At 37.1% G+C, this 20,619-nt stretch overlaps 1 protein-coding gene across 7 annotated transcripts in view; it reads right to left on the bottom strand.

Annotated features, from left to right (window-relative positions):
* LTBP1 (latent transforming growth factor beta binding protein 1) overlaps positions 1-20,619 on the bottom strand; it is a 207,865-nt gene that overhangs the window by 48,105 nt on the left and 139,141 nt on the right. For 6 of the 7 annotated variants that reach the window (XM_035320455.1, XM_035320458.1, XM_035320456.1 and 3 more), the window contains 6 exons: positions 15,580-15,705; positions 14,331-14,456; positions 13,543-13,665; positions 9,982-10,101; positions 4,884-5,006; positions 2,669-2,791 (listed from right to left, as the gene is read on the bottom strand). In XM_035320455.1, coding sequence (XP_035176346.1) covers positions 2,669-2,791; positions 4,884-5,006; positions 9,982-10,101; positions 13,543-13,665; positions 14,331-14,456; positions 15,580-15,705 — 741 coding nt within the window. The remainder of the gene's footprint in view (positions 1-2,668; positions 2,792-4,883; positions 5,007-9,981; positions 10,102-13,542; positions 13,666-14,330; positions 14,457-15,579; positions 15,706-20,619) is intronic. The other variant, XM_035320457.1, reaches the window with a different exon arrangement.

Raw genomic sequence — 20,619 nt, 5'->3', positions numbered from 1 at the left:
AGCATTTGGGCTAGCAAAATCTCTGAAGACTGCTAGGAGAGCACTGGAATCTCATATTCTTTATATAAGACTTTTTTCCAGCAGCCTGAGTTCGCTGAGATATACAGTCTGTATGTCAGTTCAGCTAGTGCATATACGTATTTCTTCGGGTGAAGAAAATCAGAAGTGGTGAACTCACAGCAGATAAAGCAGTTGCACAAGGCATTCTTACTGAGAGCAGAACTAGCACAGCGTGTTCAAACTTAGTTTCCAAGGTGCAAAAAGCAGTCCATAATGTCACGTACTTCAGAAAATATTGCAGGGATATAATGCAAGTACTTCAGAATTTCTTCTACTTCAGGAGATGCATAGATTTTTTGGAGAATTTTTAATACTTATGAAAATCTTAAGTGAACAAATTGTCTCTGAAGAAATTAACCACGTTGTCACTGGATGGAGGGGCTGTAGACTTTGTTACAGACTCTTGTGAACGAGACAAAGTCTCTGGGGTAAGGGAACAGCTTTACCTGTTTTCCCTGTACGATCCAATTCCTCCTCTTTTGCCATGAGAGCTTCTGAAATTGTTTTTTCTTGAAAATTGCCCTTGAATGGGAACAAGGAAGAGATGAAGATAAAGTAAAGCATGGATCTCTCCTGACAGCCCATGCCACAGTGATGGAAAGCAGCAACAGTTACTGTGACTTCTTGGGCTGTATGAAATGTGCCAAAGCAGACTGAAGTTCTGGAAACCAGAATGGATTTAAATTTCTATATTCCATTTGCTCTTCCTCACTACAAGATTGTTTAACTAACAATTTTCCAATCTCACACTCTCTTGACAGCATTTACCAGCTCAAAATCTTTCTCTGCAGACTTAGTGGTTTGTAAGGCCTCTCGCTGAAGCAATCTAAATGCTTGAAATGGTTATGCATCCCTTTGTCCCACCCTCTCCCTCTCTGCTATGCGCAGAGGAAATAAAGAAGACCGTTTCTTGTTGAAGGCTGACAGGCTAAAAAGTCATAAATTAAACTGAAGTAATAAAAAATTACCATCACACATTAGGGAAAAAGAAAGTCTAACGTAAGAACAGCAAAGTACTAGCGCAAGCTGCTTGAAGAGATATTTGAAATCTCATCTGTTGAAGTCTGTTAAGAGAGGCGAGATGACACTGCAGGAATGACACCACAGTCTGTTCTGTCTTTAGGAGGCAGACTTGACCTTGACTGGACCAAGAATCTTTGATTATTGACAGTGTATCTCTGCATCTGTCACAACTCATGGACATGTGAAGCCAAGTGGAAACAAAATTATTTGACACAAGTTTCTAGTGCCTTGCATTGGCAGCCCACATTTCTTGAAGGTGATGCAAGTGATACTGGTATTCACCAGGAATGCTGAGATGATCTTAAGTTTTTCTGTGACTATATTCTCCAAACAGATCAGTACCAAAGAGATAAGATATCCTTATTGCCTCGTTGGTGAGAACTTCAAGATATGTTGCCACTCATTAAATGTGGACAATCCCATACCATCAGCACTGATAAACTCCGGTCTGATATCATAGGTTTGTCTTGAGAAGACAGCACCACGTCACAGTGTGGTCTTTTGCCTGAATCAACTGAAGAGGAGGATTCCTGACATATTAATAGCCCTGGATGAGTGAGGGTGGTAACAGCCTTCTAGAGTGCTGTGTGCATGATAACCTAACAGCAGAACACACTGCAGGGTGAACAGTAGTAAGGAGTTCTGTCCTTTCCATGGTGTTAGCAGATACTGGAAGCACACCAGAGACCAGGAAGTTTATTTATGCTAATATCACACCTATAGTAACAGCCTAACTGAGAGTTTTTTCCTCTAGGGCAGGAGATACGGAAACAACTGAGGTAGAATTGTTTCTGGAGATCACGTGTGAGGAATCTCAAATTCTCAGGATGACTGTGAGTAGTGCAGCAAGAAGCTATATGACCTGATATGATACAACAATGGAGAAGAGGGAGCAGGTTTGAAATATTTAATTAGAAAAAAAATATCTGCTTGCCAATTACTGGACATTAAGCTGTTCTACTTGAGTGATAACAGAACATGGCTGTTTTGTATAACATAGCATTTCTCCCTAAATTTGCTATACATCTTTCACCTCTTTTGTTTTTAAAAGCTCAGTACACAGATTGCTTTCTGAGACAATGAAAGCTGTGAGCTCCAACAGATCCCCTTAAAGCTCATCTTATACTGCTTATTTTCTCTTGCCAGTGCACATGTGGGATTCAAGCTTCTCCAAAACAGCTGAAGAAGTTTTCTCTTAGGAGGATCCCATGTGAACAGAGTATACTAGCAGAAGCTTTTGTAATACAGAACCAATGTAAAGCTCTGCAATAGAATTTGAGCAACAACATTTGGAAAAGTTTAAGTTTTTTTTTGGTAACAATGTTGACTGCTCTTTCAGTCTTACTGTTGGAAATACATGTGCTGATTTCTTGTATGTTAAAAGATGACAGGCACTATTTCTAAGAAACAATAAATATGTCGCTGTGCAGGAGGTGACTATTGAATGGCTGACAGCAAAGTACTGCAAAAGAAAGAGAAGCAATATATCTTTCTACCCCACTTGCAAAAGGGTTCATGCCTACAGCTGAAGTACACAAAATCTTACTGAAAAAAATGAATCGGTAGCTTAAGTCCACAAACTTACCTTCACACTGATCTCCAGTAGAAGATAATGCGTAACCTTGGCTACAAACACATCTAAAAGACCCTTCTGTGTTCCTGCAGCGTCCATTCACACAAAGTGATCTGTGCTGGCATTCATCTATATCTGTAGCAGAAAAGACGGTTATGATATAACATATCTGAAAATACAGATTACTGAGCAAATAGTGCCAAAACTGTCTTTGAACAAAACAGCAGAGGAGAGTGTCAGTATGAAGTAGTTTCTCTTGGTCTTATATTTATTAGCAAATGCAGACAGTCAACATAATGCATAAAAATATATGAAATTGCAGATTGGATGTTTTCCTTGAGGTAACTGCATTCATAGTTCTACAGTTCTGTCCCACGGTGTCATTATCCCTCAATACATAAACAGGTACCCACTGACAGACATACTGCTTGTGAATTTCTTTTATTTCTCTTGTATGCAGCAAAGTAACAAGCCATCTGCTCCAGTGAGTCAGCAAAACCCACAAAATACTTTCCAGCAGGATCACCACGTTTTAACAGGGTATGGTTTTCAGATACACACTGACAAGCTGTTCTCCTGTTCAGCTGTAGATTGAGGCTTCTTTAAATACTTGCCTTGTAACAGTATTAATCCTCTAAGTGTGGGGAAATGTCTCTGCTTCCACAACTACTGCTAATCCCTCAGTGCTTCAGTTCTCATAAACTGGGGTCAGCCTGGGTTACTGGATGGTCTTGAACGCTGAACTTAAAATTTTCAAATGAAAATGTCAAAATAGTGGAAGGGAGCAGCACTTTGAATTCAGAACATAGCACATCCTCTACGAGCTAGGAAACCTGTTTTCACTCTCTTACTTATAAAAAGTTTGTGAAGAAGCTGTAATTAAATCTATATGGCAGGTTGTTAGTCACTTCTAGGATTTAGGCACGGCTTCATGTTGTTCTAAAAATATACTGCAATTCAAACAGGAGAAAGTTACTCAGTGAGTGAGGTTTTTCTGGTCTGTGTTATGGCTATGTAGTCTGACCTCTTGAATAATGGTCCCTTGTAACAGGAGAAGTTTTGAACTGAAGGATCACCGAATTCTGTGGGGTTGCATGAAGTATCTGGGCACGTGTACGGATCCTGACTTTAGAAGGGTGCACTTTAAGAACTGTCTGCACATGCCAGCACAGCTTGGCAAAGGCTCTTTTCCATGAAAGGCTCAGAGGAAGCAGTCAAACTTTGTCTACATATTTTCCCCAAGACTGGTCTGCTCTGTGTCCTGGACAGCACATTTAACTCACTCTAGCCACTTAACGTACAGTGATGTTTTGTTTCAAATTTCCTGACAAAGTTAAATGAATGATTATTTAGTTTTATTGTATTATTTTAGCTCTCAGAAGGCTGAATGTGTTTAGTGCTATATGCATACACTTACGGGAAGGGAAAATAAAAAAACAGCTGACAAGAAACTCAGGTTTCTGTGTGCTTCCGCAGCTTGGAGACATTATCCCAGATTTTCACTTTTGGTGGACAGGTTGCAAGGAGTCCCTAATGCCTGCTGTTCAAGGAGGAGAGGGATACTCATACTTTATATATGCACTCTGTGCTCTCTCTCAGACTGCTGTGCTCTGGCTTCATATCCAATTTTGTTCCAATGGAACAGTCCCGATGGGAACTGTAGATGTGGAAGAAACGCAGGACCTGACACGCTGGAGGTACAGGTACTTGTTTCTAGAAATATGATACCACACTCACTTTCTACTAAGTATGTTGCTTGAAAGGCAGCGATACCAAAGCAGGCATCAGCTCAGCATTTAACTGACACTGCTGAATTCCAGAAGAATGTAGCCTGGGTTTTTTGATTCCACTCCCTCACATGAAAGAAAAAAAGATAGAAAAGAAAAGCAAATGCCACATTAAATGGTTAAGACAGTGAAAGCCACTGTCTCCAAACCTCGAAAATGACAGAAATGTCAAGCATTTTGCAAAAATTCCAATTAAGTAACATAAATATTACTAAACATTGTTGATTGGCTTTATAATCCCAGATGTTTTGTAACAAATCACAAAATGTACAATGTGACTATGTAAGCCATAAAATAGAAAAACAGATTCTTCTTACATTTTTGATAATCTAGCCTCAGTGCTGTACTTTTGTTGTGTCTCCATGAAGAAGAATACTATTAGATGAGAAATGTTATCTGTAAGTGCAACCTTGCAGAATTTTAATCACATTTCTTCCTACCTTCACACTGATCCTCTGATGCAGAGAGTTTGAAACCTTGGCCACAAATACATCTGAAAGACCCCTCAGTATTTTCACAACGTCCATGTGTACAGAGATTGCCATACTGACATTCATTTATATCTGTGAATATAAACAAAGCATAAATGTATAATTAACTTGGTTACAAGTATCTCTCAGGTGGGTGTGGGAATTGATTCTGTCATAAGTATATGTTCTGTCATAAGTATAATCACCAGTTTTCCTGTCTTTTTGACCTTGTCAATTCTGTAGTAATTTTGATTAAAACAAATAAAAAAAAATAAGGATTTGAATTTGAGCTGGCCTGTGCTTAAAGCATACAGACAATCCACATGACAATGTTTTAATCCTAGTACTGCAGTTGAGGTTAACAAATCTTTTTTTTTTTTTTTTTTTTTTTTTTTTGTTTTTTAATAGAGTTTATAGTACAAACGATGTGTCTACATCATCCTTATCTAAATAAGATCATTTTTACCCATAATTTTCTCACAGTGGCTTAAACCACTGTGGCTTTAGAGTAGAGAGGAGGTCAGCAAGTGCTGGCACATTCATTCTGTCATTGCATAGATTTACTCTTAGGAAGATGATAAAAGCACAAGCAGCTGTCAATACCTTGTAACCATCATCACTAATCCTTCTGCTATTTCAAGAAGGGTCCAGAAAAACACATTTGCAAACACAGCTCAAGCTGGCAGGGCTGTGTTGGAAACTGTTCTCACTGAAATCACTTTTGAAACGTTTGCTCTTGTCAGAACCCCCGCCTGCTGCCTCTGCTTGTTTACCTGGAGTGAGGGAACAGGAAGGTTCTCCTTGGAGCAAGTTCAGAACTCAACCACACTTTCTGCTGTTGAGTTTTTGCTGCTTTTTAAAGCTAGGTCAAATAACGTACAGGAGTTAAGAGTCCTCCAGCGCATAGATAAAGACTATACACAAAACACATGCATGTTACTCATTACTAGATACTGTTTTTCAAATGCACTTAAGGGAGGTAGGTTCTAGAAGACATAGCTAACACATTAGGAATTTCAATAGGATTTCTGCACTTTGTGCAGATCCCCTGTAAGGCTAATCTATACAGGCAACAAAGAACACTAATCAACTAGGACTTTATAACTAAAGTTTTAGAAGCAAAAACCCTCAGTCCAGTTGCAAGCCAACCTTTATTTACAGGGGGACTCAAAAATAACTTTTTTTCCCCTTTTAACTATTGCACAGACACATTTTCATCATTCTCTGAAGGAAGGACATTAACTAGATGGACTCTGTTTCATCAGCATGAAAATTGCTGTTACTACTTAATCATTTTCAGGTATTCCTTCTGAATGCAATTTGTAGAAAAGAACAAACAAACAATAATACAAGCAGATAAATAACATTCTTATAAACCCAGCCAGAATTAATTCAGAATTCTAAACTAATCAGTATTGTCTTTTTCCTAGGGGTAGTTTTCATTTAAACAAAATAAAAGGTTAACTTTCAAGTCTAATTTATTCTGGGGTTGTAGGTAGTTAACAGCAAGCAGGTGTCCCTGTTTCTATGGAAAACATGTATTTTTCAGCTCTATTTATGCAGAAAACAAACAAACAAACAAACAAAACTTATTTGCTTTTATATGTCAGAAATCATGCTACTCTCAATTATACTGTCTTTTGCCACCATAAAGCACACAAAATCTGTCACCATGAAGTAGAATTACTGATTATTTTAGGCACTTGGGCTATTTAGGCAGCTGTAGAACAGGGAGAGCTGGAAAAAGATTAAAAATCTTTAATTCATCATCATAGCTCTTATTAGCTATTCTGAATATCTGCAGCAACTATTCTCCTCACTCATAGCTCTTCATATGGTACTGTACAATCTGACTTTTGACAAAGCCCATCCATGCTCAGACACAAATGAAACCACATTATCCATATTTCAAATGATCTGTCTCTGTCAATAAAGCCCCTTTGTTAGAGGCTGGCTAAGAATATGAAGTGGCCTCCTCCACCCGGATGACAGCACAGATCCACAGGGCTTCTGCTATGGCCGTGCCGTAGGCAGTACTACTTCTATGCTTCTGCAAGACTTATTTCTAAGATTCCTTCTTACCATTTCAAAATGATCTCGCTGAACAAAATGGAGAACACAGAGAACCTAACTCAGCTGTTAGGCACACAAACTTCCAAATGAATAACAAACCTGCTTCTTACAGATTGCTTGAAAACAAAATCTGCAATAATACTTCTGGTTTTTAGATGGGACTAAAAGATCAAGAGACTTCCCCATAAAACCAGCAGAAAACCCAGGAACTTCGAAGTTGTGAAGTCCAGAGCTGTATGTGATTCTATCAGTGCTCCTTGCAGCAGGGCTAGGAGTATATGAATCAGCTCTGTTGAACTCTGTATTAGTTCTGAAACCTCTTGACCAGATTCCTAACACTTTGCAAGCAGAATATTCTTAATTAACTGTGTAGCTGCAAAATTCACCACAGCAATAACAATGAGTGTGAAGTGGTCTAGAAATTTTTGTAAACTTTTTAAAAATTATTTTTTCCATTTATTCATTAACACACAGAAGCGTGCTCTAAATTCAGATACTACTTATTTTCATTATATGTCATGATACATTACTGTATTTGAATGTACTCGTTTGGAGAGAGAATATTTAAAAAATCACTGATTGCACTTAAGCTTAAAAATAATTATTTCAAACAGTCCCTGCACAACACTAACACATGACGAGATCTTGGACAGTAGCAGCAATTGCAAGGAGGCAGGGTGTGCTGGTGTCATTTTAAATTTCTTCCACTATGCATCTAACGTTGAATATTCCTAACTAAACTGCAGTTAAATATATTCTACATGGGTCTGAAGGGACTGACTTGCCTTTATTAAATGACAGGAGATATGTTCCTGGATCTAAATCCTGTAAGGCTAAAATATAAACACCACTAAAGACCTGTAGAATTGTTATGCTATACTTTCTAGGGCATCAAGTGCCAGCAGAGGAATAAGCTGAGGTAAAAAAAAAATTACTGAAAACAGCCCTGGGGAAAAACAGCAGAGCTTCAACTGACCTAAACTAACAGCAGAAACAACTGAATTTATGGAACAATGGACTTAAATACCCATCATAGGTAACTTGGCATATATTTTCCTTTGCAGTGTATTTAAATGATACCATATTGAAGGCTGTAACACAAACTCTGTCTGCATTACATTTTCTAAAATGCATATGGCTCATCTCCAACATGATGTAAGTCTAGGATAAACAGAAAATGAAGACTGATCACATCACTAATGATGTGAGTGAGACGTCTAGGCTTAGAACATTCCATAAAACAAAGGGAAACTATATGCAGTGATAAAAGGAAAAGAAGCATCTGCATCGTGGAACAAATACTTATCCCTTACATGAATTAGATATGTTTGTAAATCTGAGCAGAGCAATCATTTCTTGCCTCTCATTCTACTCCTACTAACTTGATTAACAAGAATGAGACAAGTGAAAGGTATGCCATGGAGTTTTCAATGAGGCTGTTTTCACACCTAGGCATAGATATCAAACTTGGTATCAAAAAAGAACACAAAATGAAGCAAGTTTACATTTTAAAAGAAGAAAAAATAATTAAATAAGAGGAAATCTTTGAATCTTTGTAACAGAATACACATGCCACATTCCTTGCAAGGACTGCAGGAATCCAGGCAGGTGGGAAGAAGCAAAACAAAGATGTGTATCAACAAATGTGTGCTAAGAGAAACACATCAATCTCTTTTTAACAGAGATATAACTTGATGAAAACCTATAAAATTACCTGAGAAATACTTTCCTGCACAATAAGTCAAATGATAAGACCAAATAAAGCAGCTAAGGCATGCTGTTAAATTGTTACAGAGGGATATTCAGACAGAAATGCTGTGCTACAATACACCTTCATTGGCCAATAGAGCGATTGAAAAAGATAAAATCTGTACAGCAAAAACAGTGGCGGGTTCTGACAGCCACACCATACATATTTCAGGTGCTTCACTGCAACCTAGCTCTAGTCTTGCTCCAAAGATCAAAAAGATCAAAGGTCAAAAGCCCATTTGTGGCTGGAGCACACTAGACGCCTACCTCCCAGTGTTATTTTAATGCTCTTAGACTGCTTCATGAGCTGAAACAAATTACAGCAACAAGGAGCGATTAGGAAATAAGCTGTTGAAGCACACTGCCAATCTGAACTACAATAATAATGCAAAGACTACCTATGTAGGGTATTATCACTCTATGTTTAAGTAAAATGGTTACGGCAACAACTGTCACAAATTATAGTGCACATGTGTATATGCACACAGAGCAGACAGGAGTATTCACAACAGACAGATCTTTCACAACTGAGGTCAAATTCAAGTTTCCGGCAGTGCCACAGGAAAGAGCACTCAAAATTGCAAAAGGTTTCATTTCTTTTTGGGGAGTACATTAATTCACTTTTTCTTACTTATCGCAAATAGCTAAAATTTGTTTTGAAAAAAAAATATCTAATAATTAAAAACAAATAGACAAAAACAATGTGAAAAATCTGTCCTAAAAACCTCAATGAAAGTGAGAGAGACAAGCTGTTACAAGATGTGCTGAATAACACAAGATTTGCTGGAAGTACAGATAATTAAGGTATTACTAACATGTGCTATGAACAAACTCCCATATCCTGTTGAAAAGCCTGCCAGTCACAGTGATGTGTTAGCACTCTCATGACTTTTCGATTTGTAAAATACCTCGATTTTGTAAAAAAATGGCTTAATAGCATTTCACTGAAGATACATCCCTTTCAGACCTGTATTTTCTACTTCATTTTTTTTAAACTACAATTGTACGATTTACAGTCTAGACTTAATGTTCATTTATCTACAGTAAATCTATATTTCCTCATTCATCCTGTGTCTGAGAATTTAAAATCATTTCAAATTCAAATTCTCTTATTTTCAATTATTATTGAATGAAATGGGGAACCATGGCACAAGTGCTATCATCAGGTTTTAACATCGATGGAATAGGAAATACAGCATCTTGGAACAAGAACTATAACCAGAGATACAAACAGTACTGAACATACCATGGCACTGTCCATTCCAGCCTCTGAATCCCACTCTGCAAGGAATGCACTGGTAAGAGCCAGGAGCATTAATACACTGTGCATCTGGACAAGTAGTTGGGGTCATGCATTCATCAATGTCTTCAAAAGAGAAGATAAAAGAAAATATAGGTTAAACCCGTAACAGAACACTGAACAGTAAGCCAATCTGGTTATTCCAACTGAGTTCATGTTATACTCATAAATTTAAAGAGCTTTGTACTTTCTGTAAGATACCCAGGAAGGTACAAGGTAGTACAAATTTGTACCAGAGAAGCGGCATCTATGAGAAATAAATTAGACCACAGTGCACACAACGGAATCTGAATTTTCTGTTATACTGCCACTCCTTGGTAGGCCCTGTATAGCATACAGCAGAGCAGATTTCTGGCTTAGATGGGAATAAATACCATTGTTTGTGTCACCCTTCTACCATGTCGAAATGTCCTCAGGTACCTACCTCCTATTGTCTGTCTCAGGAGTGTTTCTAAGTGCATTGCAGTAACAACATAATTACCGGCTTCTCAATGCAAAGAGAAATATGGTAGTCTCCTATCCCCTAGAGTTATGCAGAAAAGTTGTATGGGGACTGTGAATTTAGTTGTCTGAATGGTAATCAAAGAAGTTGCTAATAGGCACTAGGGAATTAAGTCTGAAAGAAGGCACAGGCAACATACACATTTCTGAGAGGCTGGTAGTGTTTAGGGTGAAAGAGGGACTTGTTGCATCAGAAGAAATCCTAGTTTACTCATGACAAAGCAAGAGATTAGGTCCTGAAAAGCTCATATATTTCATGACCAGGCTCTGAGCATCATTATCCTGCACTGAGTAAAATCACAATACATGCAATATTTACAATCTAAAAGAGACTACATACAAAAATTGACATTCAAAGACAAGTTGCTGCTGAGTGACCAATGATTAGATGATATTGGAATTAAAATTGCATGGGTAGCCCCAATCTAGCCTGCTTGCAGACTTGAATATCATTTTATGACATGGTCTGTAATGATACAACAATTATAATATTTTCTACCTAAGACTTGCTTCACACAGTGCATGCAGCTAATGAAATATTCAGAACCTACGTTATCTCTAACCCCAGCTCCCTTCTCTGCTCCTAGCTGTTGTGCCTTCAGCAGTTAAAGACTGCTACTCCACCACAGAGAGCGTAAGGGTAGCAATTCACTCCTAGTTCTGGGAACAAGCTCACAGAGGGAAAATTGCCCCCAACGCTCGTACTTTAACTGGATAATGCTCCAACCTTCAGAGAATTGGACATTCCAGCTCTAAACTAGACAGTCGATCTGTGCAAATCACATTATGCACAGAATCATGACAATCCAACAGAGTACTTTCTGATAATAACAGCAGGCCTCCTCAGCCTCTAGAATGCAGATCTGCAAATTCTTCTCAGTGAAACAGCTGTGAGGTTTATTTATTTATTTATTTTAAACAACAACCAACCTTCCTCTGAAATCTGCTCTCAGAACTGCCTGGACTGTATTCACCTTCAAAACACTCAACATGAATTACGTATTTTGTACAGAAGTTTTCAGTCAAAATAAAGTGTAAGTGCTGCAAAGCTTAAAGAAATCACCAGAAGTTTTTGCAGGAATATTGAATTGTATGTAATAATGTTTCACTATGCCTGTAACATTGTTCTACATGAACAACGAACTTAGCAAGAAGAACATGCATGCAATCTTTATGTCTCCCATCTGGGCCCACACAACACAGCTTGTGTGCATATAGCTTGAAGGCAGAATTATGTTAGGGTGAGGAAATGTAAACGAACAGTGTGTATTGTGTGCAGCTTGGAGGATTCTTACCTTTGTTTTTGAAGTGTGGAGGAAGTGGAAAGGAGTTATTTGTGGAATTTGGAATCTGTCAGTAGTGTGACTATAATGTGTAGGTGTAATGACAGGGTGAAATGATTCCCTGAATGTGTCATTTCCTTGGTTTGATGGATTTAGTGTAGGAGGGTTTTTCCCCAAAGCAACCTTAAGTAACTTTCAGCAGAAAATGTGATTTTGGAGATTACATATTTTTAAGCTAAATAATAGAGGACTACACCACACTACTTAAAATACAAGCTAATAAGAAATTTGATGCCCTGTGACATTCTGATTTTTAGCCTATTTTAGAGTCCAATACATTCCTGACTGACAGAGAAGATTTGCAAAAGCAGTTGTAAGAGCAGTGTGTAAAGCATTTATTAAACAGAAAAAAAAAAAATGTCTAAATAGAAAGAGGAATCTCTTAGCAATGCTCAGAGCAACAAATATACACACAGCAGCTTTACATTGATCATTTGTTAGGCAACCTAACATGTTAGCAATTTTATTCTGCCATTAGAAAAATGCACGTACAAAACTATGTTTAAAAATAAATAGCTGCCTGTGGTTTTTAGTTCACAATTGCTGTTGAAAATGGAAAAAGAACAACAAAATAGGCAAAAATGGCACACTGGAAAAAGATGTGTAGTTTTGAAGGTCAGATATCTTAGCATCTCCTGCAACATGAAATATCTGCTAGGTATATATTTCCGAACAAGAAAAAGAAAGAGGAAAGGGGAAAAAGGAAAAGAGAAAAGTTCATTTTATCATTTGCTGCCTGTTTTTTTTTTTTTTTTTTTTTTTAATAGGAAAAACAATGGGTCCTTCTGGAAACAAAAGACTTTGTAAACTGGACAGGTAAGGAGGGAACAGTAATAAAGTTAACTGATTCCATGTCAAGAGCTGCTAAAATAGCTGTCCTGGTATGAAATGGTATGAGCTACTTCAGGCTCTTTCCTCAGCAGGGGAATTCCTTTGCAGCATCTTAAATCTAAATAAAAGGAATTGAATTACAGTTGCAGAAATCAAGTAACTGAAAAGGTTGGAGAGTACTCAAAAGGTTTCTTGTTTAAGATTGCTCCCTCTAAGAATTCTCCCTTTGCAGCTCAAGCCTCTGTGCAGAGCCTCCCCTGAACAGCAGGCAATGCTAATCTTTCCAAACAGTGGTAACATTTGGCACTTTTTGTGATACGAATAAATTGTAACTTCACTTCATTGTCCCAGACATACTGCAGATAAAACAACCAATATCCTTCTCATCATTCTGTCATTTTTAGCTGCTATACATGAGGAAGTTAAATGAAGAAATGTGAGAGAAATCCAACAGTAATATTAAGACAGAGAAATTACCAATGGAAATAAGCACAGAGTGGAATGGGGAAAGGAACTCTGAACGCAATAGATCTAAAGCTACTCTGCCAAGAGGTTCCATCTGAAAAGAAATAGCTAATGGAGATTGAAATTACTTAAAAGAAATATATCAAGTAGAAATATAATAAGCATGCAAATTCACTGTGGCATAGTTTTAATATTTCTAATGGCCAGCTTTCTTTAAAAACAAACAAACACGTGTAAAGTTTACTACTGAGATCAGAAACAGCAGTCCATAAGAAAACAGTTGTCACGAAGAAATGGCTCCTCCTATTGCAGTTGTTTGGTTTGGCAACCGTTACTGTGTTACTACTGGTGAAAAGTCCAAGCTTACCTTCACATTCACCTCTCCTGTTCATTTGGTATCCACTGTCACAATATTCACATCTATACGAGCCAACAGTATTTATACAGAAGCCTTCCCCACAAGTATGAGGTCTTGAACATTCATCAAAATCTGCAGAGATGAAAAAGAGAAGTTAAGAGAAACTTTGTTCCACCACAAAATTACCAAATGCTTGCATCTCCCCTACACTTTTCTTTAATTAAACAAAAAAAAAGCTTGAATTTTCAAGTTGTTTGTAAGCCACAGCCTTAAAGCACTTCTTATTGAGCTGTAGGAAGAGGTACAGTGAGCGCCACTGGTTGCAAGCACATGGCTCGTCACTCAGTGCATGCCGTGCTCAAGGCAGCGCTAACCTAAGGAAGTTCACAGCTTCTTCAATCTGTTTCTGTTACGAAGCAAAGTCCACAGATGTTTGCAGCTATGCTTAAAAATATGGTTTATTACAGCAGCTAGAGATTGAAAGAGTTTATTATTTCTATTTCCCACCACAGAAAAGTGTTTTTAGTAAATGGTAGTTTTCCTAAACAAATATGATACTGAATAAATTCTTGTTTTTCAACAAATGATCACTTTGAAACTTAGGAGAAACCACTCACATACTTTCCTCTCCACAATACCTGGTGAGAGACAGTCAAAAACACTTCCAGACATCAGACCAGTACCAATGACATTTAGGAAAAAAGTTGAAAAGGGGACTTCTGGGTAGGTTGGATAAAAATACAAAAACGAATCAAGAAACTTATTTTTATTTTTTTATAAAGTAGAGCAGTAATTACCAACGCAGTCAGTTCCATCTTCACTGGCCATGAATCCAGCTTGGCAAATACATAGGAAACTTCCTTCTGTATTTTCACAGCGTCCAAGGGAACAGAGATGAGGTGTCTGATTACACTCATTAATATCTATAAAAGAAATAAAAATGTAAGACTGTAAAATAACTTATTTAGTTGTGATTCTTTTTGTTCATTCTATGCCATGATTTTGAAAGGACTGATCTTGTAATTATTTTGACTATTTAAAAAAGTATATGTGCTCCTCTCCCTTAAATCTTCAAAGAAGATGCATTAAATAGTTTTGGTTGGAAAAAAATGCTCTTATTGGCATAGACTATATGAATATTGCATTGGCCTGAAGAATGTGACATGATTACTATTCAAATCACTACCCTGAGTGTAAGTTGAGCACAAGCTGCAAGCATAGTACATTAATACAACTAATATGAAATAGAAGGATTTTAAGTTGCCATTTGGCTATGTATGTGCATGCAAATTGTGTTTTTAATATGGTAGTTGCACCTGATAGCCTGTGTATCAATTTGAAGTTACTGAATTTTAGGTAGTGTGAAAAGTTGATAGTATATAGTCTTGAAACATGATATAATAAAGTTTTCCTGATCCAATTTACAGAGGAACCAGCATACTCTGAATCAAGGAAAGGGACTGATAGGCTGCTTCCAGATCTGAAATCGCTTATTCAGAGCCAGTCTGGGCTTTGAGCGGACAAAGGGCTCACTTGTAGATCTCTTAATGTGTTTCTGGGATGCTTACAGTATTCTCTTTTTTCCAGCAAGCGGTTGAAAGGAAAGGCCTAACAAAGTGACCGGATTTAGTCCAGCTGCAGAGCTGGTAGCTGGTCAAATTGTTCTGAGAAACAGGCATTACTTCTGTCATTCTTTCTCCAAACAGAAGTGTATTTCTTCCTAGCAGTCTGACAATTCTAGATACCTGATACAAAACCGAGAATAAATGGTCTGTCTAATCACTTTTTCTCTCATCTCACAAAGGGAATGGCTTTCATTCAAATTTAATTAAATTTACATTCAGTTCTAAGTGGTGAAAGGCTATATCAGAGACAAGCTGGCAAATTTTATTTGACATACAAAAACTAGCTTCTGTGTAGTTTGGAAACATTCAGTAAAGGAATCAGTTCCTGACTGCTCTGTGGCATACTCCTCCTTATCAGACTCTACATTTCAAACATTTCATAATGTGATTATTTCAAAGTTTTGAAAGCATCCATTCATACCAGAGCATTTTGTCTGCTGATCATTAAGTTTGTATCCCTCGTAGCAGATGCATGTGTATCCCACAGGCAAATTAACGCAGTGTCCTGCTCCACAGATATCAGGATTAACTGTGCACTCGTTGATTTCTAAGCAAACAAAACAAAGCTTGACATTAAACTCTCCCACATAGTTGTTTATATGCACAATATTCTGTAATCCAAGTAAAAATTGGGCATGAAAGCAACTCTAAGTTTGTAAATCCTGGGTTTCTTTAATAGATAACTTATCTGGAAGATCTAGAAACCATCTAGGCTTTTCCTAGTGACATATTTTCATGTCCCATCCAAAATCTATAAATGAGTGCATGAATAAATAAAGTAAAATAAAAGCAATATAAAATTTAAAAAGTATCTATCATTTAATCTTTGCAGCAAAGGTTATGAAAATAACTGTGGTAGGTTTCTGATTATTTTTACAGAATACACATCAGCTAACAGCTTGAACATATTTTGTAAGATAAGGAGATTCAGATAGGGCAGCACTGGATGCTAAGTCCTTAGAGTTGTTTTAGAAATTCTCAAAGTAAATATGTTACTGCAAAGAGTATTAATGAATATATTTGGTTGCAAATTAAATTAAGGTTACATAGCAGCATGAAGTGGTAACTTCTTATGAACAAGCTATAATTTGTAGAGAAGAATCAGTTATTCAGACTATTTGAAACAGATTACATTTAAATTTAACTAAATCTGAAGGTGCAGAATTAAGGCACTCAAAACTAACTCAGCTTTATTCGGTGTATATTACCCAATTTAGAATTTTATCTTGCAAATCTTACCTCACTTGCATTTACTATGTCTCATACAACTGAATATTTGAAACTGTATCTGAACAACAGATTATTTTATTTAATAATTATTACATTACATAATAACCTAATCATTTTCCTTCATAGCACACAGCAATGTCTAGTTCCACTCTTTTTCCTGAGGAAACAAAAACCAGCAAAAGATGGAAAGCTACCGTTTTTTCTCAACTGATGTGAGTTCACAACAGTGTAGTAACTTCCTCCCCCCATAAGGAAGCAGGGAGCAGACTGTCAGAAGGGGCAGAGTCACAGCACAGCTGACTTCCAAATTCTCATTTGACAATTACTGTTAGTAAAGTTTCTATATGGGATTGACAAACTAATTAGAAGTAATTGAAGGGGGCTGATGAACGCTTACAGAAGGACAGGATAATTTCTCTATTCTTTCCATAGATCCAGGAGGGTTTAATTGGGGACAGAACTGTACCTCAAACAGCAGGGTGATTCAGACCCCTGTATATGTTGTATACAACTCAAACATCCACACTGGCTATGCCTTCATGAAAGAAAGCCATCTTTTAAGAACTAATTTTTTACTAAAGCATGTGCAATTTCACTCCGTGAATGCAAATCAAGGAACAACATGGTAGATATGTCTATTATATACAATACTGCATCTTGAAGTATTTACCTGGACATTGCAATTACTTCAAAACCTGTGTTAATTCTGAGACTAGTCAATGTGGCATCGCAACGCTCTCATGTATATACAGTACACTAACTTTTCCTGTTTTCAAATTTATAGCAAGTGAAATTTTCAGGCCCTTTGGACACAGAACCATGAATTAGACAAGTTTCAGCTATGAAAGGAGTATTACTTGCATTTCTGTTATTTTCACTTCTTGACGTGTGGATGTAGAAAAGACAACCTTAACACTTCAAAAAGGAAGAAACAAAAATGTTTAAAGAATGCTTCAAGATACATCTCACAGTAACTTTGCACCTCCTTTTTGTAAAACATGCTGATCAACATCCCATGAAGTTTGCATCCCTCAAAGACCCTAGTCATGTACACTACTCACACACAGTAGACTGTGTGCACTGTCTACAGACCTCATTTGAAGACCGGAATGCTACAAGTGAGCGGTTGTCAAGCTAATGTAGAAAAAACATTTAAGAAAACACAGAGCCCTAAATTTTGCTCTTTTGTTATGGGAAGTAAGATAACCTATATAAAGGGATAATTCCTAAAATTCTCATTTATCAGTCCCATTTTTAAACATAAAAACATTCTACCTCACTAAATTCTTAGTTTAAAGCATCTTTCTCTACCTTTCCCAACATAGCACTCAGGGTATTGACTGTCCAGAAGTAAACCTTTCAAAGCATACTTAACATATACTATGTATTTACGACATGTTCTGTATTAAGGGTGAGAAGGATGAATACCTTTGAAATCCTTCTGGAAAGGGTGGACCATGAGAATTTCTTTCAGTAAGATGTTATCTGTGAATAACCTTTTTTTTTTTTTTTTTTTTTTTTTAATAAGGATATTGGAGATGCTAAGAAAACCCACAAATATATAGATTTTGAAGAAGAAAAACAGAAATGTAAATAGTGAAAAATTATTATGCAATTTATTTGATGAGCCATCTTTTTGTCTTTGTTTCCTAATAAATAGTCATTATTTCCTAATATATAAATACTATATTATCCAAATATACATATGCTAAGCAAAAGGGCAAAATGAAATTTCAACATAGGACTCAAGCTCAACAATTTTTTTAGGACATAAAAGTAAATATAAAATCCAGAAATATTGTAGTATAGACACAAGAGGCAACAATGTGCAGAATTTTCATAACATAAATTGTAACAGAGTAGTTCAGAAGAAATGTAAAACTGAAGTCTCAAAGTAAAAAAGCACAGAACTCACTTCAAGTGAAAATGTAAAACATAAGTTTGTGAAAGGCACCAAGGAAAGTGCACAATCATGGGCTCAGCCACTTCTAGGTAACATTCACCAGGGGCAGTCAGAAAAGCAACTCTTGTAACTCTTCTCAAATCTAATCTACTTACACTGTATGAAGATTTATTCTCTGCAAACAGGAGACTTTCATTTCTTAAGAAACAGAATTAGGGATGAAAACAGAGCCAGTAATTCACTTGGCAGCCTTGAAAAAAGACTGTAATGCTTTAAGGCACAACAGCACAGGGCATTCTCCTAAAGAACTATGTATTAGGTTTACTCCCTGGTAATCTCAGAGATAAAAGGCGCAGTCTCAGGCATTGCACTGATCTCAAAGAGCTAAAGCAGAAAATTCAGGAGGAATATTTCCTCTCACCCACAAAATATGAAATATTTACTGACATGGCAGGAGTCAAATTCCTCAAGCAAATCAGATGTGTTGCAGAGATTTGTTAGTTTCCCATAAACAAAACAAGTTCTAGGACTTGTATGTTCAGTACACCATTTGGAACGCACTGCTCGCCTTTGAGAAGGTATGCAGAAGGGGACGTGGAAGTATGTCACAAGGCAGTCTAGATAACAAAATGTCTAGAGGGTAAACACATACCTTGATGTCATGGTAGCTCAGAACAACACTGATATACAATCTCAGGGATAACTACAGATTGTATTAGATCCTACAGGAAGAAAAACTTCAGAATTCTCCATAAGCCTTGGTGGGCTAAGCCAACTGTCAGACAACTGGAATCAGTTATTCCCAATGTGAGTATATTACAAGGGGAGGAACAGTCAAAGCTCCTTGTACATAGTGTTTTATCTGAGTACTGAGACACAAAGATAAAACAGGAATGCAGAGACAGCAGAGCATGCTGAATCAGATCAGCATGCTCTCACACGATTATGAAGTTTAAACAACATATATATTAAAATATCTGCACAAGGGATAAAATGGGGCTTGAATGCCAGAGCATGAAAGAAAGTTCACAGGTCTGGAGCAAACAGAGATACAAAGACCAGTAGTGCAATATATCTGACTGAAATGGAACAATTTTTCCACAGAAGCTCCAGAATTAGCACTGTGAGAAGTACTGATATAAAAACATAAAACCATCTTTAAATTACAGGACAAAAATAGCAGCAGAAAAAATTATGCACAAAGACATGGGAGGCCATGATTATGGCAGTACAGATTTCCCTATGCACTTGCTGTTTCAAAGTTAATGCCTTTCAACTTTATGCCACAGAGCACTCAGTTGAGCATCATGAAAAAAGAAACTTAAAATATATGGAGATTACTGAACTACAAAACTATGAAATAATTCTTTGAATAGCCTAGAATCTCTCATACTGGCAAGCACTCTCTGGCATAAAAAATGGATGAGAAAAATCCTACAGTTATATAAACTGTAAATGAACTGTGGTTCAGCTCCCATCCATGTATGTTACACATGAAATTCTAGGAATTTCCACAGAAGATCTTAAGTGGATTGTTTTAAAAAAAAATAAATATTTTTTTTTCCTGGCTTATCATATTTGCAATTTTAAAATGCAATGAACCTCTGAAGGACAGTATTAGCTGCACAGACAAGACAAAAGATTTCAAAAGGAAGGCTCTCATTCACACAGCTTCCATATGTGGAAAAAATGAGTACAGACAGAAAGAAAAAGCTGGAACTTTGAAGGAACAGTCAAGTCTGCTTGCTTCTGCTTCAGTTCTAGCAGAATCTCATCATAAATAATTCCCCTCAGTTTCAAAGAGAAAGGGTCTTTGTAATTCACTTGGGAGAGTTTCTGCTCCAGATATCCAAAATGGTTTGTGATGCTTTCTAACAGCTGCTTTCTGTGTCAAGGGATTAAATGGGGATAATGACATGAATTTCAGTTCACCTATAATCCTGTTTTGTCACTGCCAAAAATGACTTCTACCACAGTTTTCTAGAAGGGAGACAAACTGTGGGTGAAACTCACCATCCATCATCCCATCTGGAGTCTGGCATAATCTCTCTGTCTTGCTGTTGCTGTCTTGACTTGGAATTTATTTAGTCCACAACCCTTGATTTAGTAGCTCAGAATATACTAGGATATTGCTTTTCGGTGTTTCTTTCACCCAGATCACTCAACACCTCCACTGATAACTAATGCTTGTTATATTCTCTACCTGCAGAGGCCTCTTTGTGGTCATGAAGGAAAAAAAAATGTATACACTTCCTCTATCCCATTTCCCTGTCTTTCACATTTTCTACTGCTGCGCCCTTGGACAACGTAACAGTGAACTTTGCTACT

Source organism: Oxyura jamaicensis, chromosome 3 (assembly GCF_011077185.1).
Source record: "Oxyura jamaicensis isolate SHBP4307 breed ruddy duck chromosome 3, BPBGC_Ojam_1.0, whole genome shotgun sequence".
Lineage (NCBI taxonomy): Eukaryota > Metazoa > Chordata > Aves > Anseriformes > Anatidae > Oxyura > Oxyura jamaicensis.
This window is presented reverse-complemented; position numbering and strand designations above follow the sequence as displayed.